The following is a 23,718-nucleotide window of genomic DNA, read 5'->3' on the forward strand; positions in this document are numbered from 1 at the left end:
CTTATTTTGCAAAACTGGAATCATTTGGCAATGAAGCGTATTTTAAAGTTGAGACTTGGTTCTCTGCTGTGTGAGTTCCAGGTGCTGTCACTGGGCTCTCCAGCAGCAAGTCAGCTGCATCCCCACAGTCAGATGCCTTATCTACAGGTAACACACACCAGGGGAAGAGGAGGGGCAGCAGGACATAGTTCTTTGTTCTACTTCCTCAGCTTCCTGAAGGAGGCTTTGAATTATTAAGGGTTAATTGTTCTTTAAGTAGTTACAAGAGAGGATCTTGGTTAGTACTCAGGTAAGGTCATGCCAGAGCAGGCTGTGTGGACACTTTCAGAGAGCAGTGTACTCCTTTAAACACAATTGCTAATTACTGTGGGAAATTTTGTGTCTCACATAGTTAGCCAAAGAACTTATTTTAAAAATGCATTATTCTTTTGTTTGCCCTAATCAAAGTCTTAGTTCTGTTGAAACTGGAGACAAAACCTGGGAGGTAAGAGTGGAATGGGGTGATTACAGGACAAAAAGTTTTTGTATGACCTTTAAGGTAAGGCTAAAAATCTGAAGCAATGAAAGGGATGCTTTGAAAGAGAGTTAGAACAGGGATTACAAAAAGGAAGTGATCCAGCAGGGCAAACAACCTCCAGCCTTTACTGTCTGCTGATGTTGGATTGTGCTGAAGAAGAGACAATTAGAGGTTGTGACAAGAGGACACAGCTTGTGCAGAGAGGGAAGCAGGAACCTGGGGAGTATAGAGGAACACAGGACAGCTGATACCATCTGAATAGATGGGATAGTTAAATACAGTAGTAGGGATTGCTAATGAAACATAATCAAGTTAAACAGTGCTTTACAACATCTTACAGTGGCATTTGTAAATAATTTTTTACACTACTATGTTAGGAGTAGTAAGTGAATGTTGTGACAGTATGAATATAGAGTACTCATTTCTGTGGGGATTTTTCATTATGTTTGGTACTTTTCTTGTTTGTATCTGTGTGGTTTTGATTTGTTGCTATTTGAGAAAGTGGGGGGGGGCAAGGGGATAACTTTGAACAAAACAGAGTTCTTGAGCATTAAAACAGTTGTCAGTATGCCTTAAAAATCTTACTAGTCATTCTTTACAGGGATGAGTCACTAAATAATTCTCCAGGTTACCAGGCTGCAACAGTATCCTAATTATAATGTGGCTGGGACTGAAAAATCTGGTTACCTGTCAGATCAAGGAAAAGAAAAATCTTGTGAATATCTCCTGTTTATGTGGAATTTCAGTTTTCACTATGAGAAGCTGTACTTGGGAACCAAAGCTGATGCTGCATGTGTATCCTATGTCATGCAACCACAGCAATAGCTTCAGCACCTAAACTTAGCTATTTTTTTTCTTCCCTCTCCTGTGTGTCCTCGTTGACATCCTTGTTACAGTTTCCTCAGGTCCTCCTTTCATTTCCAGACACCTTCACAGTAAAATTTTCAGCTCAGCCTTGTGACTGTATGCCCAGCTCTTGCATGTCACATATAATATACTTCATTTCCCTTATAGTGGCTTGAGAGATGTATTGTTTTTGAAACCTCACTACTGTCAAATTGTTTGAAATTAGCTCTGAGTTGTTGAAGGGGGAGTTGAGTGATCGACAGCCTTTTCAGATGGTGAAGCTGACATACTGATAGCTTTGTTCTCCAAACAGAAATGCAGAAATGACTGTGCTGTGCTCACTGCTTGGGGACTCAGGGACGGTAGCACCTTAGCTGATGTCCATGGTTTGTTACATGTTGTTCTTGTGTCAGATTCTCCATCCCACTTGTTTTAGTTTTAAAAATCCCTAGATTTCTGTAGCTTTGTTCCACAACAAAAGAGGACTCTGTGGAAGAGCTCTGAGCAGGTGCAAAAGTAGATTTGGGATATATGATTCAAGAAGGAATTATACTTGCATATGTTAGGATACCATTAAGATAGGTTGAGTAAGAACACAGTGATAGAAAAAGAGTGTGAAAGATGAGAAGGGAAGGAGATGATGGCATAAAGGATGAATTTCAAGTTTAAAGGAGTAGAGGGAAGTACTTAGGACTTTTTAGTTGCTGCTGAGTAATGAATTGCCCAGTGCTGACTCTACTAGTTTATTACTTTGTGCTGAAGTAAATGAGTCACAAAGGTCTTCCCTTCTGAAGTTTTCTTTGTTCTCTTCCTCCACTTGTTTTTTTTCTTAAACTCTTTTCTCTTGCTAGGTTTGCTGTCGCTTGTCTTCCCCGGTGTTGCCATAATGAGTGCTACTGATTGCTTCTCTCTCTACTTTGTATTCTGAGCTTGTTTGTTATTCATTTTTTCTTCATACTGCAGCATTTCTGCTCTCTTAACTTCTTTCCCTCTGTCTTTTCATCACATATTCTCACTCTCCTTTTTACTAAAGGAGCACACCATATTATTACACTCTTGGTCTTCATGTTCCCTTTCTCACTTAGCTCTTCCAGCCCTTTGAAGTAAAACATATTTTATACAAATTCCCTGAATTAGAGGTAGTTGCTTCTGCTCAAGATCAGAGTTCATGACAGTTCCTGTAAACCATTCCTCCAAAGGAGGAACAGAAACTGTCAGTGTAACCCTTTACCGAGCTCCTCTGAAGGGTCTGTTCCAGCTGGTCTGGGATCTCAGCCCTCCCTCCCTGCAAGTTACAGGTTTTCTGCAGGACCTGCTTGGTGACTTAGAAACCAGCACAGCCTCAGGCTGCATGTGTGTGTGACCAGCTGGGGGTTATTTTCAGTTTTGTCTTCAGCAGGTTTGTAGCCTTGCTGTGGAAGGGCTTCCAGCACACAGGAATAGCTGCAGCTCCATCTCAAATGCTGCAGTATGGTTCTCGTACCCTCCCAGGAAAATGCAATCCAGAGAAGTGCTCCCTTGACTCCCATCATTACAGAAGGTGCATTATCTCTTTCTGCCCATATGAGGGAAAGCATGAGGTGTTCTTTCCCTCAGCTCCCAAGGATTTCAATTATAAGTAATGGCACCAATATTGTTATACAAACATCACCCTCTATGACCAGGATGCTGCAGAACTCTTTTATCTTGCTGATTTTCCTGACTCTTATTGCAAGAAAACTTCTGGTAATGAACATAGAGGACATTTATTTGTTGTTTATTCTGTCTCTAATGTAGTTAAGATTTTTAGATAGACTAGGTAAAGTAACTTTTATATTAACATTACATCCTGTAATGATGGTAGATATGAGTGTTCTGTTCCTCTGACTGATGCAGAAAAATACAAAATATTTTTTACTTGTCTTCCTTGTTGCTCTTTTTTGTGTGTGTTTTTGTTAGGTTTTTTTTGCTGGGATTTCTTGTTCATTTGCTTTTAATTTGATTTTAAAATGTCGGGTTAGTTGGTGACTTTAGGAGGCTTCTTTTAAATTTTAGTTTGTGAACTTTCTGTCTGACAGGCCATCTGTTTCTCACTCCCCCTTAAGAAGGCTGACTTGGGATGCATTCTCCCTAGTCTCTATGCTGGAAGACAGACTTTTTATATTAAGAAGTGAGTTTCTGGATATGATGACCTGAAATGTCCATGTATTAAGAGTCATCAGTTTGACTAATGGCACACCATGGCTACAGATCATCCTAAGCACCTCTTCAAAGTGTCATTTTTCCAGCTCAGTTGATTTCTGACATATCTCACTTTATCAGCCATTGAAGTGGAAATTTCATCACTCTTTTATGCTTTTTGAGTTTTTCTTAGTATTTGTTTGTAATAGGTTTTATGGGTGATTAGTTGTGAGAATTGTGAAGGTTTTTTTTGTGGACAGAAGATTTTCTTAATTTTTGCATATTGTACCTAAGCTTTTTAATCTAGTTGTTAACATGTGTAAGTTGAATTTTGCTTTGTTCTTCTGCTATTAAGAGGCTATTAAATACTATACCTAGTGCAATTTGTAACTAATGCAATATTTACATTCATTTAATCTGGTCAACAATTACAGAGACAAAGGAAATTATTATTAAATTAAAGTAATGGCACTTGCAGACATGTATCTATTGAACAGCACTACTTAGATGCTATTTGCAGCAGCTGTTGTCAATGCTGAGAGTAGGCAGTGTCTCAGCTCACAGCCTGTAAAATCCTCTGCTCTTATTCCAGACAGAAGTTCAAGCCTGCTTCTTCTCCCAAAAATCTTAAGGTTCTTGTACTGCTTGTGTTTATGTAGAATCATGAAAGGAGGTTTGGTCCCCATCTCAGCAAGTGTTCAGACTGTGCTTTTACCTAGGAGTCAATGTGGAAGGATCAGTGACTCTTAATTTGCAATAATGGTAATTAATAACAAAAATAACAGTAATCCAATAATAATGTAGGTCTCTGCAGCTGGGAATCCTATGATTCTTTGGAATGCCTAAGTTTTTAGATTTAGATGTTTGGAAGGAAGTTTGTGATACATAATGTAAGTTCCTTCCCTGTCTCAGTTCTTCTGGCCTCGGGGAGGGGAGAAGGACTCTGCTCCAACAGCATGTTGCTTTCCTTGCTGCTGCTTCTTGTGACTGAGGAGAGATCTTGTTTGTGCTTCCTTATAACAGTATTTCAAACTCTCTTACTGTTCCTCTGTAACAAGGAAATGTACAAATTTTATCTTTCCATTTTTTTATATTTTCCATTCCAGCTCTGTATATATTAATGACTCTCGTTATCCTTAGAACTACTTTCAGTATTGCTTTGTATGTTTGGAGATGTCTAAAATAGATATAGATGTTTAAAGGGACTATAATACACACTATAGTAGATCCATAAATCAATCCAAGCAGTGATGTCATCTTTTCTATACAATTATCTTGTCATTTTAGCAACAAACATATTTTATTTCTTACCTGTTTACTATTTCATGCCTCTATAGATGTTTAGGTATCAAAGAACATAAAATACTGAAGTATATTTAGACTTCTTAGTCAGGCCCCTTGGTGTTCCTTGAATCAGGTTTGATGCTGGGAGAAGTTTCTCTGAGTGAGAGATGGGGATGGAGTGCTGTGTACCTTAGGCACGATTGCCATCCTGCTGCCAAACTGTAACAACCCTTTGAGGAACTCAGAGCTCGAGGTGCTGAATGAAATACAGTCATTTTCCATAACACTTTAAATGCCTGCAGGCATGCTGAAGTTGTACCTGGGTGTTTTGGATTACACTATAGCATGACCTTAATGCCTTCTTTATGTCTTGCCAATTAAAATATGCCTGTAGTACTTTTCTACATTGCAGTGTAGAACTTAAGTATCAAGGTTTTTTTTATTGTAGAAAAGTGAAGTAACTGTGATTTTTTTGGGGTTTTTTTTTATGTTTTGTTGTTGTTGTTTTTTTTATTTTTATTTTTCACTATACTGACTTTATTTCATGTTGCAATAGATAATTAAGAGGAACTGATGAAAGGCTGTCCTGGGAAATTTCAAATGCAATGTAAAACTTCTAACAGACACCTGTCAGCTTTGTCTGTGTCTGAGGCATCAGTCACTGAAGCTCCTGTGGTAGCTTTGACACTCGTGTGTGAATGTGCCTTGTGCTCAGTTTTAGTGTTTACACTTGGTGTCTCTACAACACTTATAGTAAAAGAAGGAATTTTGATCTTTTATTTGTTTTAATTATTAATTGTACATAACTTATCAGACTTGGTAAATGTGTTAATGATGTCAGAGGTATACAATGTAGTCTGACATATAAGGGAATGAGCTCTTTGATCCCAATGACCTGGTCAGAACAAGAATTGTTTCTCTGGTTCTCCTTCTTTCCTTCTAAATTAAGTTGAAATATTTAAGTATTAATTTTAAAATTGACATCTTCTCTTTCTGGTTTCAAGCTGTTTTTAAAATTTGGAGTGACACTAGGAAAGTAGGGTCTGAGTCTGCAATCAGCTAAGGCATGTACAGAAATGGGCTGAGCATGACTGTATAAGAGCTGTCATGTCAGCCTGGTGATTAGCGAACACCCTCCTGTGTAATTCAGCCAGGAGCCCCTGACATTGGAGCGATCACTGAAAAGGTCATGGGAGATCCCAATGCTCAGTGACACAGATGAGCATCCTCAGGTTTTATACTTTCAAAAGTATTAGACAGAAACTTGAAGTAGTGGCATGCACCAGTGAAATCTTTTTTTATTTTCTGCCGTCCATGCAGGCCATTTTACGTGAGTATTGCAATCCAACATGTAGCAGCATTCAGCACGGATGAACTGACATCCTCTTGTGAGTCTGTTAGTAGTTCAATAGCTTTGTAAATATTACTCTATGAAAATTACCTCATTTAGCTGGAGTGAAGCAACCTGATAGACCATAAATATGGACATATGGGCAATAATTCCTTGCAGATGAAGGCAAGTGTTTTTATAATACATCAAAAAATAAACTTAATTTTCTTTGGTTTACAATTTTAACCTGATTTTGTAAATTAGTTGCTGTGCATTCAGCTATCCCGCCAAAACCCTGAGATGCAGTTTTAATGTTAGAGGAAACAGAAGAAAAGAAGGAAAGATGTTCAAATTTGTGCAGCAGTGATTCATTTAAATCTGTGAAGATTTGAGTGGGAAATCTTGTTAATATTTTGGCTACAGTGATCTTTAAAAGAAAGGGGATGAGCAGATGCGGTAAATGACAGTTTGGATTTTTTATTTAAATAATTTTGTCAATAACTGAAAATATTTCAGTTGGGGAGGTGAGGGCTGTTTTCTAGGGAAAAAGAAGGGATGATTCATAATGGGACGAGCTAAGATCTAGTAAAGCCATCTGCAAGTCTTCTTTTGTTTGACTTGTCACTGCTGACTTACCCTACTTAAACATTAATACTGGTATTTATTTCTGTGTTCTGCAAATATGTTTGTGTTCTCCCTTTCTGCTTGTTGTCTGATCACAGTAAAGAAAATTTATTTGTAGACAGATCTTTAAGATAGCTTTTATTCTGTTTTCTTTTAGATATGTGTATTACTGATGAAATAATTTCAAAGACACAAGTCTGAGGATGTTAACTGTTCCGTAAGACTTGCTGAGAGATACTATTAATTTTTAAAGTTAAAGGCTACTGAAAGTAAACAGGTGTTTTGTATAATGCCAGATTCAAACAGATCATGTTCTTAAAACCTAAAAGGTTTGTTTTGTTGTTTGTTTTGTTTTTTTTCTTTCAAAAATGCCCACAAATAATCCAGTAGCCCTCATTATTCTGGAGGGTAATCACTGCTGAAGTATCTCCATAATGCAGTGCTGTTAAACAGCTTGTATTTTTTTAACCTTTTCATTCTTTGCCTGGAGAGGCAATAGATAACCCAGAGATCTGCTTTTTGAAGTTTTATTGAATTCATTGACTTCCGTGGGAAGCAGATCAGTACTTCTTCGTGCTACAGCATAGATTAAATCTTTGAGGATTTTAGCTTGGTATAGTAACAAAGTGTTGTGCAAATAAGAGTTTGGTTTGTTGGTTTGCCTTTTGTTGTGCTTTTTTTTAGTTTTTGTTTTTGTTTTTTTTTCTTAACATTATAAGGGATTTTGGAAACTTGGATAAAAATAAAAATTATTTCTTCTTTTATGGTGAATAGTGTATGTCAGTTTTCCCATGGTGCAATTTAGAGACACTAGGAATTAGTGGCCCTTTAATGTCTTGAGGTGCTTAGATGAAAGGGGAGATAGGCTTTACACTGCAAAATAATTCCCATGTGTATTTGTAAATAATTATTTTTAAAATAACAATCCAGTTTAGTGTTAATAAAACACGGAGTTTATAATATGTCTAGAAAACTGATTTTGCCTGGAAAGTACTTGCATTCATTAGTCAATCAAATGTTTTAAAATCTGAGTGTTTCATGTAAGTTAAAAAGATGTGCTACCTGTGCACGCAAACATCTAAACAGTCATTAATTTAGTAAACTGTTCTGTTATAAAACTTTTTTTTTTTTGATCATTTAAAAATTTCAGTTAACCACTCTAAAATTTGAAAATATAAAAGTAGAAGAGTGTTTGCTTAAATGGAAGGCTTTGGAGCTTTATCTTCAAGTCTAAACTGGGCTTCATATAGGCCGGGAAATGTAAAAGCCTTTCTGGAAAATTTCAAAACAGAATGATAAAGGATTGGCCCTCATTCACAAACTTGAATAATGGTTCTGTAGTAAATTAAATACTCTCTAAAATCTTTTAAGCAGTAACAACTAATTAGTTTGATATTAAGTGTTTAAATAAGTGAAGATTTATAAAGCAACCTTGTTTTTGCTGAAAGGAGTGCAAGTGAAGTTTGCTGTTGCATTGTGATGTGTTGTAAACTGTCATTTTACATCACAAAGGGCTTGACTGATAGTATTCAGCAAAATAATCCGTTGTTTAGTTTTTCTTGGTTTTGTTTTTTTACAGTTAAGTGCTCCAAATTGAGGGGAGCACTGAGGAGAAGGTTCTCACTGAGACAAAGGAGGGAACCAAGTATATGCAGTGTTAACCGAGAAATAAAAAGGCCTCAGTTAACAGATGCAGTTGCAAAATACTAAAACCATCTGAATTGTTCTTCATTTAGATGCGTTGTCAGCTGTTTAAAGATACAAATTATATTCTTTATTTTATTTTAGTGCTTCTCTTTAAAAAACAAAACCAAAATATACAGACTTTCTTTCTGTCAGAAATATAGATAGTTTGGTTAAGGGTGCAGGACCCAAGAAATGAAATTGAGATGTCTTGTTTTGAAAACTGAGAAGTCTTGTTCTGAAATTGGAATGAAATGTTAAAGAGAAATAAAGAGTAATAGAAATACAATTCTTACTGTAATATTCCTTAAAAACTTGAGGGGAAAAAAACGCTATTTCTGATTGTCATTTACAAATCAAATATTTTCTTGCTTTCTAGCCCAGCCTACATAGAACATACTAGTTTGATAAACCTTCCTGCACATCACCTGTGTCATTTTTGTAGCTTGCTTTGAAATTGTGTGTACATGTTCTCTGATGAGAATAATTTTCTTAGAGTAGAAATTACAATAAAAGTTTATATAAGTCTAAAACTATTAAAAAAAGAATAAAACCCCAAACCTTAAAACCACAAGTTCTCAACAAGCAGAAGAAAGCCAGATTTGCCATTAAATCATGTAGGCTTCTCAGAAAAAGAAAAAAGCAGCTTACCAACAGATAGACCTTAGGCAACTAACATATTCCTAAAGCTGAAAAACTACTATTTTTTCCGATCTGTTCTCTGCTTCAATCACACTCTGCTTTTGATCTTCTAATCTGTTGTATAAAAATGGGTAGTATTGTGTTGATGTTTTTCACAAGAATTTTTTGCTAATGTTTTAGATCAGGGTAGCTTGTGCATGGAACTCTGGGAGGTCTTGTAGATGTGCACAGACGTGCTTCTCACCCACTGCTGAGCAGATCTTTCTTTCTTTCTTTCTGTTCCAGACAGGGAGCAATTACAACAATTAGAGATCATTGTAACACATCAGTGGTTGTCTTTCTAATTTTGTTATAGGTGAATGTAAGCTGAATGTAGAGAAGACTTCCAAATAAGCTGGACTGATGTGCACAGAGAAGGAATGAAGTATGGATGTGAAGGAACGTAGGCCTTATTGCTCCCTGACAAAGAGCAGACGGGACAAGGAACGTCGCTATACAAATTCTTCCGCAGAAAATGAGGAGTGCAGAGTGCCTACTCAGAAGTCTTACAGCTCCAGTGAAACCTTGAAAGCTTTTGATCATGATTCCTCTAGGTTGCTGTATGGAAACCGGGTAAAAGATTTGGTCCACAGAGAAGCAGATGAGTATACCAGACAAGGTAGGCAAGATGTTTGAACTCAGAGTGTATAATTGATTAGTTCTAAGGCATCCTTGCTGCAGGAAGAATATGTTATTAAACTAGTTTCATCAGTTTTGGTAATACTCTACACACATAGTACAGTTCCTTTGTATCTCCCTAAATGTTTTACAAAGATGGGGAAGCATTGTGTACCATCTTTGGAATAAATAATACATGGTGCACAGGAAGTAAATGGCCTGTATTGGGCTATGGGTCAGTGACAATACTGCAGAGTTGAGTGTGAAGCATTCAGGCCTTACAATTTAAAAACTAGACCCCCAGTTATTCACTCATTAATAGGTTGCCCAATTCCAGTTTGCCATTCCAGTATATCTAAAATGTAAATAGTTTAAAAATTAAAAATAAATACAGGTGTTCCAAGAAGGCCAAGCCCTAGGAATAGGTTTGTGGAAACATAGTATATGGACGAGCATACAAATAATGCATTAGCTCAGTGCTTTTATATTTTAGCTTACAAAGGCAGTAACAGAGCACTGTGGAGTGCTCTGTAGAGGTAAATTAGTTCACAGTTTGTGCATTTGGGTGTGTTGGATGGTTTTTTTTAGTGGTTATCCCTGATATGTAACCAGATGGTAACAGGCTGCCAAAAGTCACTGTTGAATTTTTGAGTTCAGGACTGGAGTGACATGAGAAGTCTAAATGTCCATCAAGATGTTCAGAACTTGACTCAATATGGTCCTCTTGCACCTTGATGTGGCTGACTGTGCTTGAGAGAGGGCTTGGACTAGATGATCTCAAGAGGTCCCCTTGGATCTCAAAGATTCTGAGTGATTGGACTTGGCTCCAATTAGGGTTCAGCACTTATGCATCAATTTTGGATTCAAAACTGTGTGTCTGGAATTGATACTTCTATGTTTCCACAACTAAGCTACTTAAGGTAAGGAGGAAAAAAAAAATGTTATGAAATGTGTAGAATACTGCAGCCCAGCTACCTAAAAGGATAAAGCTAGGCCATGAGCTGTGTGAACCTATGACTCAGTCTTCTGTTTTTATCTCCTCTTTTATGTGGAAACAAAAGTAGATTTAGAAAGCTTCCTCCTGGTGAAAAAGTCCTTAGTTTTAATTTTAGAATATCTAAATTATTTTCTCCATTGATGTTTTTCTCTGTTCCATTTAGAATAACTTTACATTAAAATTAGAGCTGGGCAGATGGTGTTGACTTCTTTGCCTACTAATGTTTGCAAGGGAAATAAAAATATTTCTCTTATGCTCATGTAACTGAGGCTTGCTGCTACTCTATTCTGCTGTTTATTTTTGGTTTCTGTGATGTGTTGAAACTTCAGGTTATCGCTATTTTCTAGTTTTTAAGCCATTGGTCACCTTGATATTACTTCAATGAGGTAAAATCAAGAGGAAGTTTTCTAAGACCTGTACTGTAGGCACTTTCCTAGTACTAGTGATGAAACTATGTCAGAACAGGCACCATTTCTTTAATGAATTCATAAACTACTGCCTGACTAGAATATTATTCTTTTTTAAATAGCAATAACAAACTGAAGAAGTTATGTGGTCTGGCATGTCACATATGATGGTGCACTGTGGCTTCATTTTTATTCCTTTTCACTTTCTTCAGAAAAGCACACAGTATTTAGCTAATACATATTGCCCAATATGCAATAAATTACATGTCTTCAGGCCTAAAAGTCTAGAATGGATAATGCCCTCTTCACCTTTCAGTAGTCTCAGCACTGTCTTCTGTGCCCATTTAATTTCCCTCATTGTCCTTTCAATTCTTTTTGTATGGCTTATTGCCTTCCTGTAGTGCATACTGGTTTGGCCCCTTTAGGGACTACCTGCAGGTTTGATAGGGTCAGGTAATAAAGGGCTTGTTTTAGGTAGTGTATTCCTTTGATTCATCCTTGACTGAGAATTTACAGCTTCTGACATTGGAGGTATTTTGTGGAAAAGGTCCTCAAGGTCATATCAAAGGTTTTTAAATAATATATAAAAGATGCTTCCCTGCGGGTTATTTTTTCCCCCTCTGCCTAGAAATAGTGTGAGATATGTGGCTTTGACAGTATAAATGACAGCCTCCTAATTCAACAGGAAATTATTCTGTAAATAAAAAAGGCAACCTTTAATAAATACCTTTAATTGGGGATGAATTTTAAAAATTAATCATGACCAGCATTTCAGTTTCTGCCCTGACTGTAAAATAATGATAGGAAATTTCCACTGCCAGCTGGAAAGGTACTGGGGCAGTTATGCAAGATTCTCAAGTCTCTCAAATGTGGAGGAATTAAAATCATAAAATCATAGGCTCTTCTGAGTTGGAAGACACCCATCAGGATCACTGAGTTCAACTCCTGTCCTTGTGGAGGACACCCCAGGTGTCACACTGTGTGCCTGAGAGCATTCTCTTAATGCTTTTTGAGCTCTGTCAGGCTTGGTGCTGCGACCACTTCCCTGGGGAGCCTGTTCCAGTGTCCAACCACCCTCTGGGTAAAAAACCTTTTCCTGATACCCAACCTAAACCTCCCCTGGCACAGCATCAGGCTGTTCCTTTGGGTCCTATCACTGGTCACCACAGAAGAGATCAGCCTGGCCTTCCTCTTGCGTCACGAGGAAGTTGTAACTGCAATGAGGTCTCCCCTCAGTCTCCTCTTTTCCAGGCTGAACAGACCAAATGGCCTGAGCTGCTCCTTAATAAGGCTTCCCCTCAAGGCCCTTCACCATCCCTGTTGCCCTCCTCTGGGCACTCTCCAACAGTTTAATGTCTTTCTTACACTGTGGTGCCCAAAACTGCCCCCAGCACTCGAGGTGAGGCCGCCCCAGTGCAGAGCAGAGTGGGACAATCCCCTCCCTTGCCCGGCTGGCGATGCTGTGCCTGATGCAGGACACAGTTGGCCCTCCTGGCTCCAGGGCACTCACATTTAAAATGTCAATATATTTTTTATGCTTGATATTTTAAGGTAAATCCCTGGGAAGCTTTCTGCTAGTGAATCAGGACTTTCCCATCTCTTCTTCCTCAGTTGATTCAGTACACGTTTTTGTGCTTCCTTTTTCCCAAAATCCAGTGGTAGGAATTCAGAAAGGAATACTGCTCTTGGAGATAGGTGTGCTTTATTTAGTGGTAACTTAATTCCATGAGATCTTTTCTTGTGGAGAGGAGATTCTCCTGTTGTCTGTTCCAGTCTCATGATATTTTTCCTCATGAGTTGAATTTCTGTTGCTTTAGATTAATTACATAAATAGAAATATGAGCCCAAAAATATATATGTTTGTCATTATAATTCTCAAAACAGCATTTAAAACATATTGTAAAGTATTTGAACATGAAATTTATGTAACTGGGGACTACCTTGTTACTTTTGAAACCAAACTGACAAGACTAGAAGAGCAAGTAAGCTTTTTTAGGAAATTGGAACTACATCTAGGCAACATGCTTTCAGTTAGCATCCGAGATAAGACCTAGTGCAGTCTCCTCTTTTTCTAAAGCTCCTTCACCTGTTGCAAAACTGGTTTTGTTTTAAAAATTTTAGATGATGATTATTTAGCCTACAATTTTTAGAACTTTTAAATTAGTTATTTATTTTCTCTTTGTTTATAAACCTCCCAGGAGAGTCATGTAAGTGAAGGCCATGAGCTTTTTTTCCTTAAAAGTAGTTTTAAGAGAGATACTCAATTTTGTATTACATCTTTGAGAAGATACCTAATCTCATGCTTGACAATGGCTGAAGCTCCATGAAAGACTATTTACTTTAAAGGTGTGATGATATGACAGTCACTTGTTTATGTGTTAGGGAAGAAGATGACACCTTTTTTCTTATACTTTGAAGTATCCAGCTATATAGAGCAGCCTGATTTAAATGTGCTTCTCTAATTGAATTCAGCAACCTAAATTCTTGAAAATTTGACAGGGGCCATTGGTGTTGGGTTGTAACCGGATGATTTTTAAGGTCCCTTCTAACCCAAACCATCCTGTGACTGATTCTATGACTGTGTATTGCATTATGCCCAACTCTTGCTCAATTCAGGATTAAAGCCAACAGTACAAAGCTGAATTTCTCAGTTGTACAGAGAAATGTTCCTGTGCTTAGAAAATCTATATCACTTCCTGTGTGAAGTGATATTAAGTACACAGGAGACTGCTATGCAAAAATATCTGAGAGTGTGGCATGACTATACTGTGGAAGGATGGTAGTGTGGATACAAAGATGCTGCTAGCAAGGATTTTCTTGCGATTTTCTAAGTCCATGAGAGACTTTTCTCTCTCACAGAAGAGGTAGCAGAGTTATGTAAGCAATGAAACATCTGCAGCCTTGAAAAGTCTTGTTTATACTATAGGAGAAAAATATTTTGACAATGGATGTTTTAGGATTTTAGCCAGTCACCCCCAAGGGGTAGCTGATCCTTTGTCCAATTAGACTATGAAGAAAAAAGTCTATAGAAGAGTTTGTAAAAGAATTAAATAAATCAATCTTGCTGCACAATTCCTGTCTGCTGGATCTTCTCTCCTCCTCCCTATGGCTGTGGGACACGGTAATATACCCTAGGGCATAATTTTTTTTAATATGGTAGAAATACAGAAAGTAAGCAGTATTTTTAAAATTGCATTTGGAAAAAAAATTGAAGTAATATTTTAACAATATTGATATAATTTAAAAGAGATAATGAATCAAACCTGGACTCAAAAGAATTGAAAAACTTCGTAGTAGTTTAGTAAGAAAAATGCAGATATGCAAAAACTCTGTTTTATTTACCATCAGATACATCTTAAAGGGAAGAGAGGAATATTAAATACCTCTCAAGTAGTCATTGTTCCATTTCAAAGAATTTTGTAATTGCAGAACAGCGTAGTGGTCCTACAGAGAGATCCATGTATCATGTCAGTGAGATTTTGCATAGGAACAAAGGCTGACCACAAGCATAGGTGGCAGAATGCAGTGCAGGTTTGTGCATGTTCATCTTTTCTTACAAAATAGTCACAGCACTATTTGCAAATTGTGTAAATTGAAAAATAGTAGGACACCTTTTTATATTAAAAGACCCAAGGAGGGTAGTGCAGGTTTTGTTAAATTTTTACTTTTTTGAAGTGTGAGTCAAATATAATTTAGACTGAAGGTAAAGATATTTGGTCTTTTTAGATGGCAGTGAGAACGACTTCATTGTGTTTATCAATCAGAACAGTTCACTGTCAGCCAAGTCTCAAGATCAATTTATTTTTATTCTATTCCTTTCAGTTTTGCAGGAGAAATTATTCCTATGCACAATTTTGTACCTTTACTCTTCTGGAATACTTAAGTACCTAAATTAGATTAAATGTCCTAGTAACTCCTTGAGCTGCTAGAAGAGAAGTTGAATGTACCAAATAAGTAAAGAAAAAGAATCCTTTTCCTTCACAGTATGCTCATACCAGGGTGCTAAAAAATAATGCCATGTGCAGTATGTTAGTGTGTGAATATATCGCAGCTATTGTTCAAGTGCTAGTCCCATGAAAATTAGATTTAGGTGCTAGAAAAATATCACCATTCAGTGAAAAAGGGACCTGAAACAGTGATATATATGCTTTGACAATTTTATTTTATTATATAAGATATTAAACACTGTCAAGGATACATTTTTAAGACCTTAGAAACCAGTACCTTAATTGCAACTACTGTCCTAATGTAATATGACTCCAAAGTCTATTGCTTCAAATACTAGCTGCCCAAAATGAGTTATTTGGATAGCAAAATGTTTAATCTTTTTAGTCACTATAAATGTCAGCTGTAGGATGAAAGGATTTAAATGATCATGTTTTTAAACCTAAAGCTTAGGTACTTTTACCTGTCCAAAGCAGTGGAAGGATAGATACCTAAAAACGTTTTTGACTTTCCTCTACCTGGGCTTTATTGATGAGCTCTATTTTACCTATTGAGTAGGCAAGTGCTTCTCAATAGAACTGAATCAGCTTGCTTTGCAGGGTTTTTATATGAAGATATGAAATAATATATTAATGACTTCGTGATCTCCCAATGAGCAAATTAATTACCATTCAGTGACATGGCAAGCGCTGTCTCTCAAAATGCAAGGCAGATATTAGAATCAGTGTTTTATGTTTCCTGGCTGCAGTGCAAGATATGTCCTGATTGTCATCATGACAGATCCTTTTTTGTTATGCTAAAACATGGCCACCTGCAGTGTCCGCCTGATTTCAGTGGGTAACTTCAGTAAGCAGCGTACGGTGCCAGTGTGTTCCGGATGATTTTGTGGCCTTGAGCTGTGCACATAACCTTCTGCCAGAGGTGTTCTTTTCTTTTTTACCTTGTGTAATACAGGAATAATAATACCTACTACCTCACAGGCACTTTGGGAAGATTAATTAGTTTATGTTTGCAAAATGCTTTGAAGATGAAAAGTACTGTAAGTGCTAAGTAGTATTATAATCTCTCATTGCTATACTAGTAACTTCTTAAAGCAACAATAAGAAGTTAATTGGTTTTCAGGTTCCAGGTGATAAGGATCTGTTGACTTTTAAAGTTATTCTATTAGCTGCAAAGTGGCACGAAGAAAAACATTTCACTTTTATTTGATTAGGAGTATATTTAGCTCACACTCAGTGATATGCACACATGCTCTAATGTATTCATCTAGGTGAAATTGGCCCCTTGTGGGTCGTGGCCTGTAGATGAGCTACAGATCTAGAGACAAAGGGTAATTGTGATTCTCCAGGGAGAAATCAGCCTTGGTTATATTGGCAGTAGACTGCTTGTTCAGGCAGTTCTACACAACCACTACAAGTCCATAGAGTAGAAACCTTGTCTTCAACATGTCCAGTTGCAAAATAGCAGTTAAGTTCTTGATCATAATGATTAAGCATTTATAAGATGACCAGGAGGCCTTCACAAGGATTTTCAACCTCATGGAAAGGAAGATACTTTAGAGGGTCTGTAACTGCTCTTATATCTTTCCATAGCTCATATACTGAGATCTATGTGCTGCTTCTGTCCGTAATAAAAACTAAACAGTGGACTGGGAAGATGAATGGATCCCATGGATGGCTATGAAAGATGACTTCAGTATGTTAACATCTACAGAGAGGATAAAGCTAGAAAAGTGTGCAGTCAGAGATGGGGTGAGGGGAGGAATGAAAGAGGCTGAAGAGTCCTGTCTGTCCTGTCTGTTGATTTAGTGTTTAGGGCTGAGAGCCAGGGCTGGAGGCCAAGCTGTGAGTGATTGCTTATTCCATCTCTGGCAAATAAATGCATAAAGTGAAGCAGAGATGTAAAATGGGAGTAATTTCTCAGAAAGTTCCTTGATGCTTTCTGAAATTAGTTTGCAAAGTGTCAACTTACAGGCTTCAGAGCCAGTACTTGGTGTTACTGAGCTTATTAAAGCCAAAAGAGGAAATGGCAGAGCCAAGGGAACACATTTGCTTCAAGCTTTGTTTTTTTGCCTTTTTTTTTTTTTTCTGTAGTGCCATAAATACTTGTGAGTGGTAAATCTTTTCATGTCTTCCGCATAATGGACCTTTTGCTAGAACATCTAAATTAAAGCATTGCTACACTACATTTATTATGGGGTTTACAGAGTGGAAAGCCTTTTGGGGGATCGTGATGGGCAGTGTGAGTGATAGAAGGAATAAGAGGTTTTCATTTCTGCAGAATTTTTTTGGGTCCATATTCTGTGTTGATGCTTGCGTGTGGCTACAGCGATGCTCTGAGCACCTCATTCTGTCCATGCATTGAGGAGTCAATTCCCATACATGTGGAATACTTCCGTACGAAGTTCCACAAACTGAAATGTATAAACAGCTTCGAATAGGCACATTGGGTTTTTATTTTGTACCAGTTCATAGCCTGTAGAACTAATCAAATTTTCTACTATGCTGAGAGACATATCCCTCTGGGTCCATCTGCTCACTTTCCCTCATGGCAAGGCATAAATAATAATAGAGTTTTCTCACCTCCCTGTTTGGAGGAATAGCCGTAAACCTGAGCTCCAGTTTGTGTGCATGTCTTCATGCTGCCTCCTTCCTCCTCACCTTCTTTCCCCATTTCAAGCTGTATGTCATGTCTTTAGCGCTGTACTGACTTTAATGTGGCAGTTCAGATCTGTCTTCATAGGCTCTTTGCAGACTGGATATCAATCATCTCAACATTGCTTACCCTTGGGTCATATTCTCTTCACATCTATCAAATTTAGGCTTTTTGTAATTCTTATTTTGTAATAAATGGGTGCTTGAACGTTGATGTTTTGGTCCCAGGATCCAATGATTAAGACAGAGGCCTAAAATGTCTATACTGTCATTCTGCTCATGATCAAGACATTGTGTTCTTTGCTATTCACAGAGATGTATGTCTTTTCTAAATCCACAAATCCTTTTTTTTACCTGTCTTGCAGCCCATGATTGGGACAGCTGTGCTGGTTTCTCTTAATTTAGTTTATATTTTATATAATCATAGTCATAAAATGATTTTAATATAAAATCCCCAAAATTGGAACCATAATGTTTAAATTATTGATTCGTTTACTGGAGCACATTTTGCTTCACAGCTTTGAATTGTGCAATTGTGAAATTATCTTCAGCTGGCTTTAATCTTACTCTGTGGTAACTTCAGAAGGGCTTGATGAACAGCCCTTTATCCTTATACTGGTTTAAGAAGTGCTGCTTATATTCTAGTCTGAGGATTAGGACTGTAGATCCCCTGCCATCTCAAGCCTAACAGGGAATAAAATTATGAGTTTCTCATCAAGCACAGGAGAGACTGCATGTTTGAACCATAATGTGGAAGACCAGTGACAAGAAGATGACTTTCATTCACATAAATTCTTCCCTATATCTGAAAACAAAAACTTTCCTAAGCTGTCTTTTCCATCAATGTCTCCTTGTGATTCTATAGTAATAAAAATACGTATCAAGTTTGAAATACTTTATTTCTCACAAGTATGCAAATATATATGTGTGATTTTTTTACTTTTTGTTCCAAAGAATTAACTTGGGGTTTGAGTCTTGCATAAAGATCTTCTATCAAGAGTAGCACAATAAGTAGAGCTCAGAGAACTCACAGTATTTGGCACTAACCTTTGTCAGAAGTCATGAAGCCCATGACTTACTTCCCCACATGCTTTTAGAAGTCCATAAGGAATGTGAGAACTGTTTGATTAATGTTTGCTGAGAATAACGAGCATTTGAAAATTATATGCACACTTGATGAAATTTAATATATTTCGATGCTCTTTGTTGTTATGTAGTTTACTGGATATATTAGAGAAGCAACTGTCTTTCATATGAACCTTACAACTCCTCTCTAAATCAGATAATGACAAGAAAAGGAGGTTAAGATGGAAAAGTGAATAGAGCGGAAAGGTCAAGAAAAAGAGATTAAAAGGTGACAAGGAAGATGGTTGTGATGAGTGAAAAGAAAAACACAGGAATTAAAAACAGGAGGAAAATGTGATACAGTGGATTAGGATGGTTTAAATTTCACATAATTTTCACAAAAGCAAAAGAGAAAATCAGGCTGAAGTAATAACAACAAAACACTACACCAAATCAGAAAGAAAATGTTAACATAGGCAAAGCTCATTACTTGTCAGTTTTCACTGTAATTTCTCGCATCCCAGCGAACAGAAATCTGCACGTACAGCTTTGAAAACTCCATTTTACTAAATATATTGTGAAGTTTGTGTGACAGAATGGATGTATCACATCTATTAGTCATTCTCTCTTTTGTGTAATTGCATACTATCCACCTAGCATTCTGACTTCTGGAGACAGTGTTTGTACACTTCTTGTCAGAGTTTTCTAGAGCATCCAAGGTATCTGGTTTGCTATTTTTAAAAAAATCTTTACCCTTTCGTTTTCAGCAAATTTGTTGTACATTTATTTCCATGTTCTTCCTCTCAAGACCTTTCTTTACAAAGGACTTGATTGTGAGTTTGAGCTCCGCATAAAAAGCTTCAATAGGAAAAATGTATCCTCTATATAGTGTCTAAGTATGAAATAAAAAGGAAGTAAGTACTTGCTATCAGAGTAGCAGGAAACAGTATGGTCCTTGCAGGAGTACTTTGATACCAGTGCTGCTTATACAATAAGCCAGTATAATAAATGTTCTGTTATTGAGGACGTATCTATATGCAGTAATCTGTAGGCAGAAAATAAAAACTAGAGTAAGAGCTTTTTCCTCATTTGCTTTCTAAATAAATGAAACTACTTTTAATTTAAAAAAAAATATATAGGATTAAGTAGCAAGTCAAGGAAATGTAAGGGAGAAGATTGGTTCTCCTAAGGACTGTGATCATTGTTTTGCATCTGTACAGCTTTAGTTGTTTCACAGTTTCTCTGAGTTTGGTATAAGTATTTTTGTCATGCGTTATCACATAGTGATTATAGGGAAAACGTGCTTGCTCTTTGAACTCCACAAATGTGTTCTAGGCAGCTAGAAGAAGGTAAAATACAAAGGAGGAATAGGTTAGAAAGGGGACTGACAAGTAATGAATGATGCAGAGACAGCAGATATGGCATGAAACATTACCAGGAGCCAAACTGAACAGAATTCTTAGTATGAACTTGGATATGTTTAGGACCTCTGTCTTTTTGGTACCGTGTCCATCCTATTAGGACAAAACCAAAGTCAGCAAAGGCACTCACACTATAATTCATCTGGTTTAAAAGCTGGGGGAGCTGGGTGTATTTTTATGCTAACTAGGCAGGTGCTTTGGAGGCTTTTCAGATTTTTTTTTCTATAGTCTATTGTTGCTGAAACCTGACTTGTCAATTTATCAGTGGTTACTGAATAGTAAGGACAGTGCTGATGACTGGAGATGCTGACAAATTTTCTTTTTGGAAACTTTTGTTCATTCCTTCTGTTTGATTCTTTCACCTTTTCATGGTTTTTAAGATAATATCTTTGTGTTTATATTTAGTATAGATCCAACTTAAAGCAGACACTGACAACTGAAGAACCATGGCACCTTTTCTTTTGTTTAGTAGTCCTCTTCAGAAACCCATTTCCACAGATAACAGTTCCAACTTGAAGCTTAACTTATTATGGAGGTCATTGAAGGGCTTCCCCAAATTAGGCCAGGGAAACAAACGTAGCACAAGTGCAGTAAGTCTCCATTTAATTCCAGCTTTTAACTTACGGCTTTACAAATAACTACACCAATTTCTGTGTACATCAAACTTTTTTATAGCAGTATTTGATTAAACTTTAAAAAAAGCACATTTCTAGACAATGTAAGCTGCCTGATTCTGGCAGAGAAATATATATATGCACATTATCTTTTAAGAATAATAATTCTGTTATAGACATATATGTATTGAAAGTATGTTGGTGTCCTTTTTTGTATAACTGATGTAGTTAAGGAGCTGCACCAATCCTGCATGGATTATTGCTTACAGAGATAGTTGCAACATAACAGGTAGGCATGTATTGTCACTGTTGGCAAATGCTGTGTTTTTATCAGTGATTGCTGCATGAGCTTTTGAAAGTTATTTTAGAGTTACTAATTAATTAGTTTTGCTCTTGTCTCCACAAATGGAGGGTGTTAGCAGTCCTTACAATACCTATAAATTGATATTCCTAGGCAGCAGAAATGCAGCACATAATAGTTGAGAGGTAGTAAACAGCATTATTGACAGTTTTTAAAACTTCACTTCATGACATATCATCCCAAATAGTCCAAAACCCCCAAAGGTGTTTCCAGAACAAGTGTCCTTGAAAGGTTGTGTCTAATTTTTTTCTACTTTTCACTTCATACGTTTTTGAAAGGAAAGGAAAAAAACCCACAAAGCATTATGCTGCCTATCTGTTTATTCTGTATCTCCATTTTCTTCTCAGGAATTGGTTCATTACAGTGGCCAAGCTGTTTTTAAGTCTTCATGAATTCTTGAGGCACTCAGTGTCAGTGGGAGAAATTCCAAATGGTAAAGTGCAAGAAACCAATGAGTAAATCACTCACATGAAAGTCATTCTGGAAAGATTAATTAGAAACTCTGTGAACACAAGAAGAACATCCTCAGTTCATGCTCTTTTTTCTCACTGATCTCCTACAACCTCCTTTTCAGCTTTTAATTTGATTTCATAGTGTTGTTCACTATCAGGTAAAAGCTCCCATCTAGTCTGCTACCCACTAGGTCTACATCCCAGCTGTATTCAGCTTCCCCTGGATCCTGGAAGATTTCCTGGTTTTATTGTTCAGAAACCTTAAGATGATGTAACATTTTTCTATCACATATGTATGATTTCCTTTGGGATTTGAATTTTTAAATTTCTACACAAATAAACATTTTATTTTTCCATGTCAACATTTCAGTTTGGGTTTTGTGGGTTGTTTGGGGTTTGTTTTGTTTTGTTTTTTCATTTGTGTAGGCAACTTACATGGACTACAATCCTCTTAGTCAAGCTCTTAGGAAGGCTTTAGGTCAGAAGATTATGTAGCCTGATGATTCTAAAGCTGTTACAACATTTCTGGGCTATGATGTAAAACTTCTCAGTACAGTGAAAAGCTCTAATATATTGAATGGAATAAGGGAGCAATATTCAAACCTGCCCCCCTTTCCTGTTCTGGTTGCACAATGCCATTTTGTGGGGTTTTTTTACCATTCACAAGAGGGGGGGAAAAAGAAGAAGATATTTTACATGAAGGTAGGCTGTTGTAAACTTCAAGTAAAAAAATCAATTTATTGGTGGTAGGTGGTATGTTATGCCCGAGACCAAGTCCCCTGGGAAGCTCATAGAAGATGTTCTTGAATGCCTCAGGTAGCTTCTCTTAAGTGCTTATGATGAAGAAAGAAGCGTGTATGTAACAGTCTTTTCAAATTGCCGTGCCTGCACAGATGGGTCTGAGTGCAAAGGGTGTTTTTGCAGTGGGGGGAGCACAGGGCTGTGTGGAGCAGGGTTGCTGGAGGAGCTGCAGGGTGTGATGCTCTCCCACTGCTGAGCTGGTCTGATTGTGGCACAGGAGGCAGCGGCTGTGTCTGTCTGCATCCTTCCTCGCCTTCACATCTCAGGCAGCGTGAGGTTGTGGGGACCATAGGTATAACACCTTGTAGCATTGAAGTCAACAGCAGTTTTGTTACTGACTCAAATAACCTTGTATTTGGTCATAATACCTCTTTCCTTTCCATTTTGTTTCTCAAAACTCTCTTTTTAGAATAAATAAGATGCTGCATGTGCAACTGTGTATACACCTTAACTACTCCATATGTGTGTAGAGACACCTGCACACATACACATGTGCACAGAGGCTTCGTCTATGTTTGTATCTGGCTTTAGGCAACTGTTTGAAAAGGTAGATTCACATACTAATGTACCAAAGGCATAAACCAGTGTTCTAAACTGTCACCCTTAGCATATATCTACAAAAATGTAAAATAATTAAGCATTTTAGACACTTTACTACTTTCAGCTCTGACCCTATTACCACTGGGCGGTTTGTTTGGCCTGTTTCCTTCGCTGATTACTTTCAGCTCTCGTAAAACCTGGAAATTCATGTGGCATGACAGCTTGAAAACATGACAGTGTGTGCATGGTAATCCCCTTTCTTATACCCTTGACACTGTTCAGACATAGGCATAGATATGCTTACTCCTTTGTATTTACCTCCCCAGCTATATTTTCATTCAAATGTCTATTCACAGCCTCATAATAAGTAGTTTGATTTGTATCTAATTGTAGTAACTGATTTTCATTATTTATGGAAGTCATTGTCAGAATTCATTTATGGTTCTGACTGTGAAGAAACTTGTAGGAACAGCTTCAGGTGACTGCAGCAATAAAATAATTAACCAGATACTTTAAAAAAGTCGATGACCAGTGCATTAACTCTTAATATTTCAGGAATTGTTTGCACTTCTGTGTTCATACTTCTGCAATCCTATTACTTTTTTGTGGCTAGAATTCTGTTCTTGACATATTATAAGCTTTAATTATCTTGCTACTGTGTTTTTATGTTAAATGACTAATTATGGAGAAATTAGGATGCCTGTCAGATTCAAAAATT

The 23,718-nt window shown here is 37.1% G+C and overlaps 1 protein-coding gene across 46 annotated transcripts in view; it reads left to right on the top strand.

Moving 5' to 3' along the window:
- Window positions 1–23,718, top strand: part of TENM3 (teneurin transmembrane protein 3) — a 1,310,258-nt gene that overhangs the window by 979,673 nt on the left and 306,867 nt on the right. For all 46 annotated transcript variants that reach the window (XM_069013799.1, XM_069013797.1, XM_069013796.1 and 43 more), the window contains one exon: window positions 9,442–9,744. In XM_069013799.1, coding sequence (XP_068869900.1) covers window positions 9,513–9,744 — 232 coding nt within the window. In that variant the 5' untranslated portion in view covers window positions 9,442–9,512. The remainder of the gene's footprint in view (window positions 1–9,441; window positions 9,745–23,718) is intronic.

The sequence above is a fragment of the Aphelocoma coerulescens genome, chromosome 4, assembly GCF_041296385.1.
Source record: "Aphelocoma coerulescens isolate FSJ_1873_10779 chromosome 4, UR_Acoe_1.0, whole genome shotgun sequence".
Taxonomy (NCBI): domain Eukaryota; kingdom Metazoa; phylum Chordata; class Aves; order Passeriformes; family Corvidae; genus Aphelocoma; species Aphelocoma coerulescens.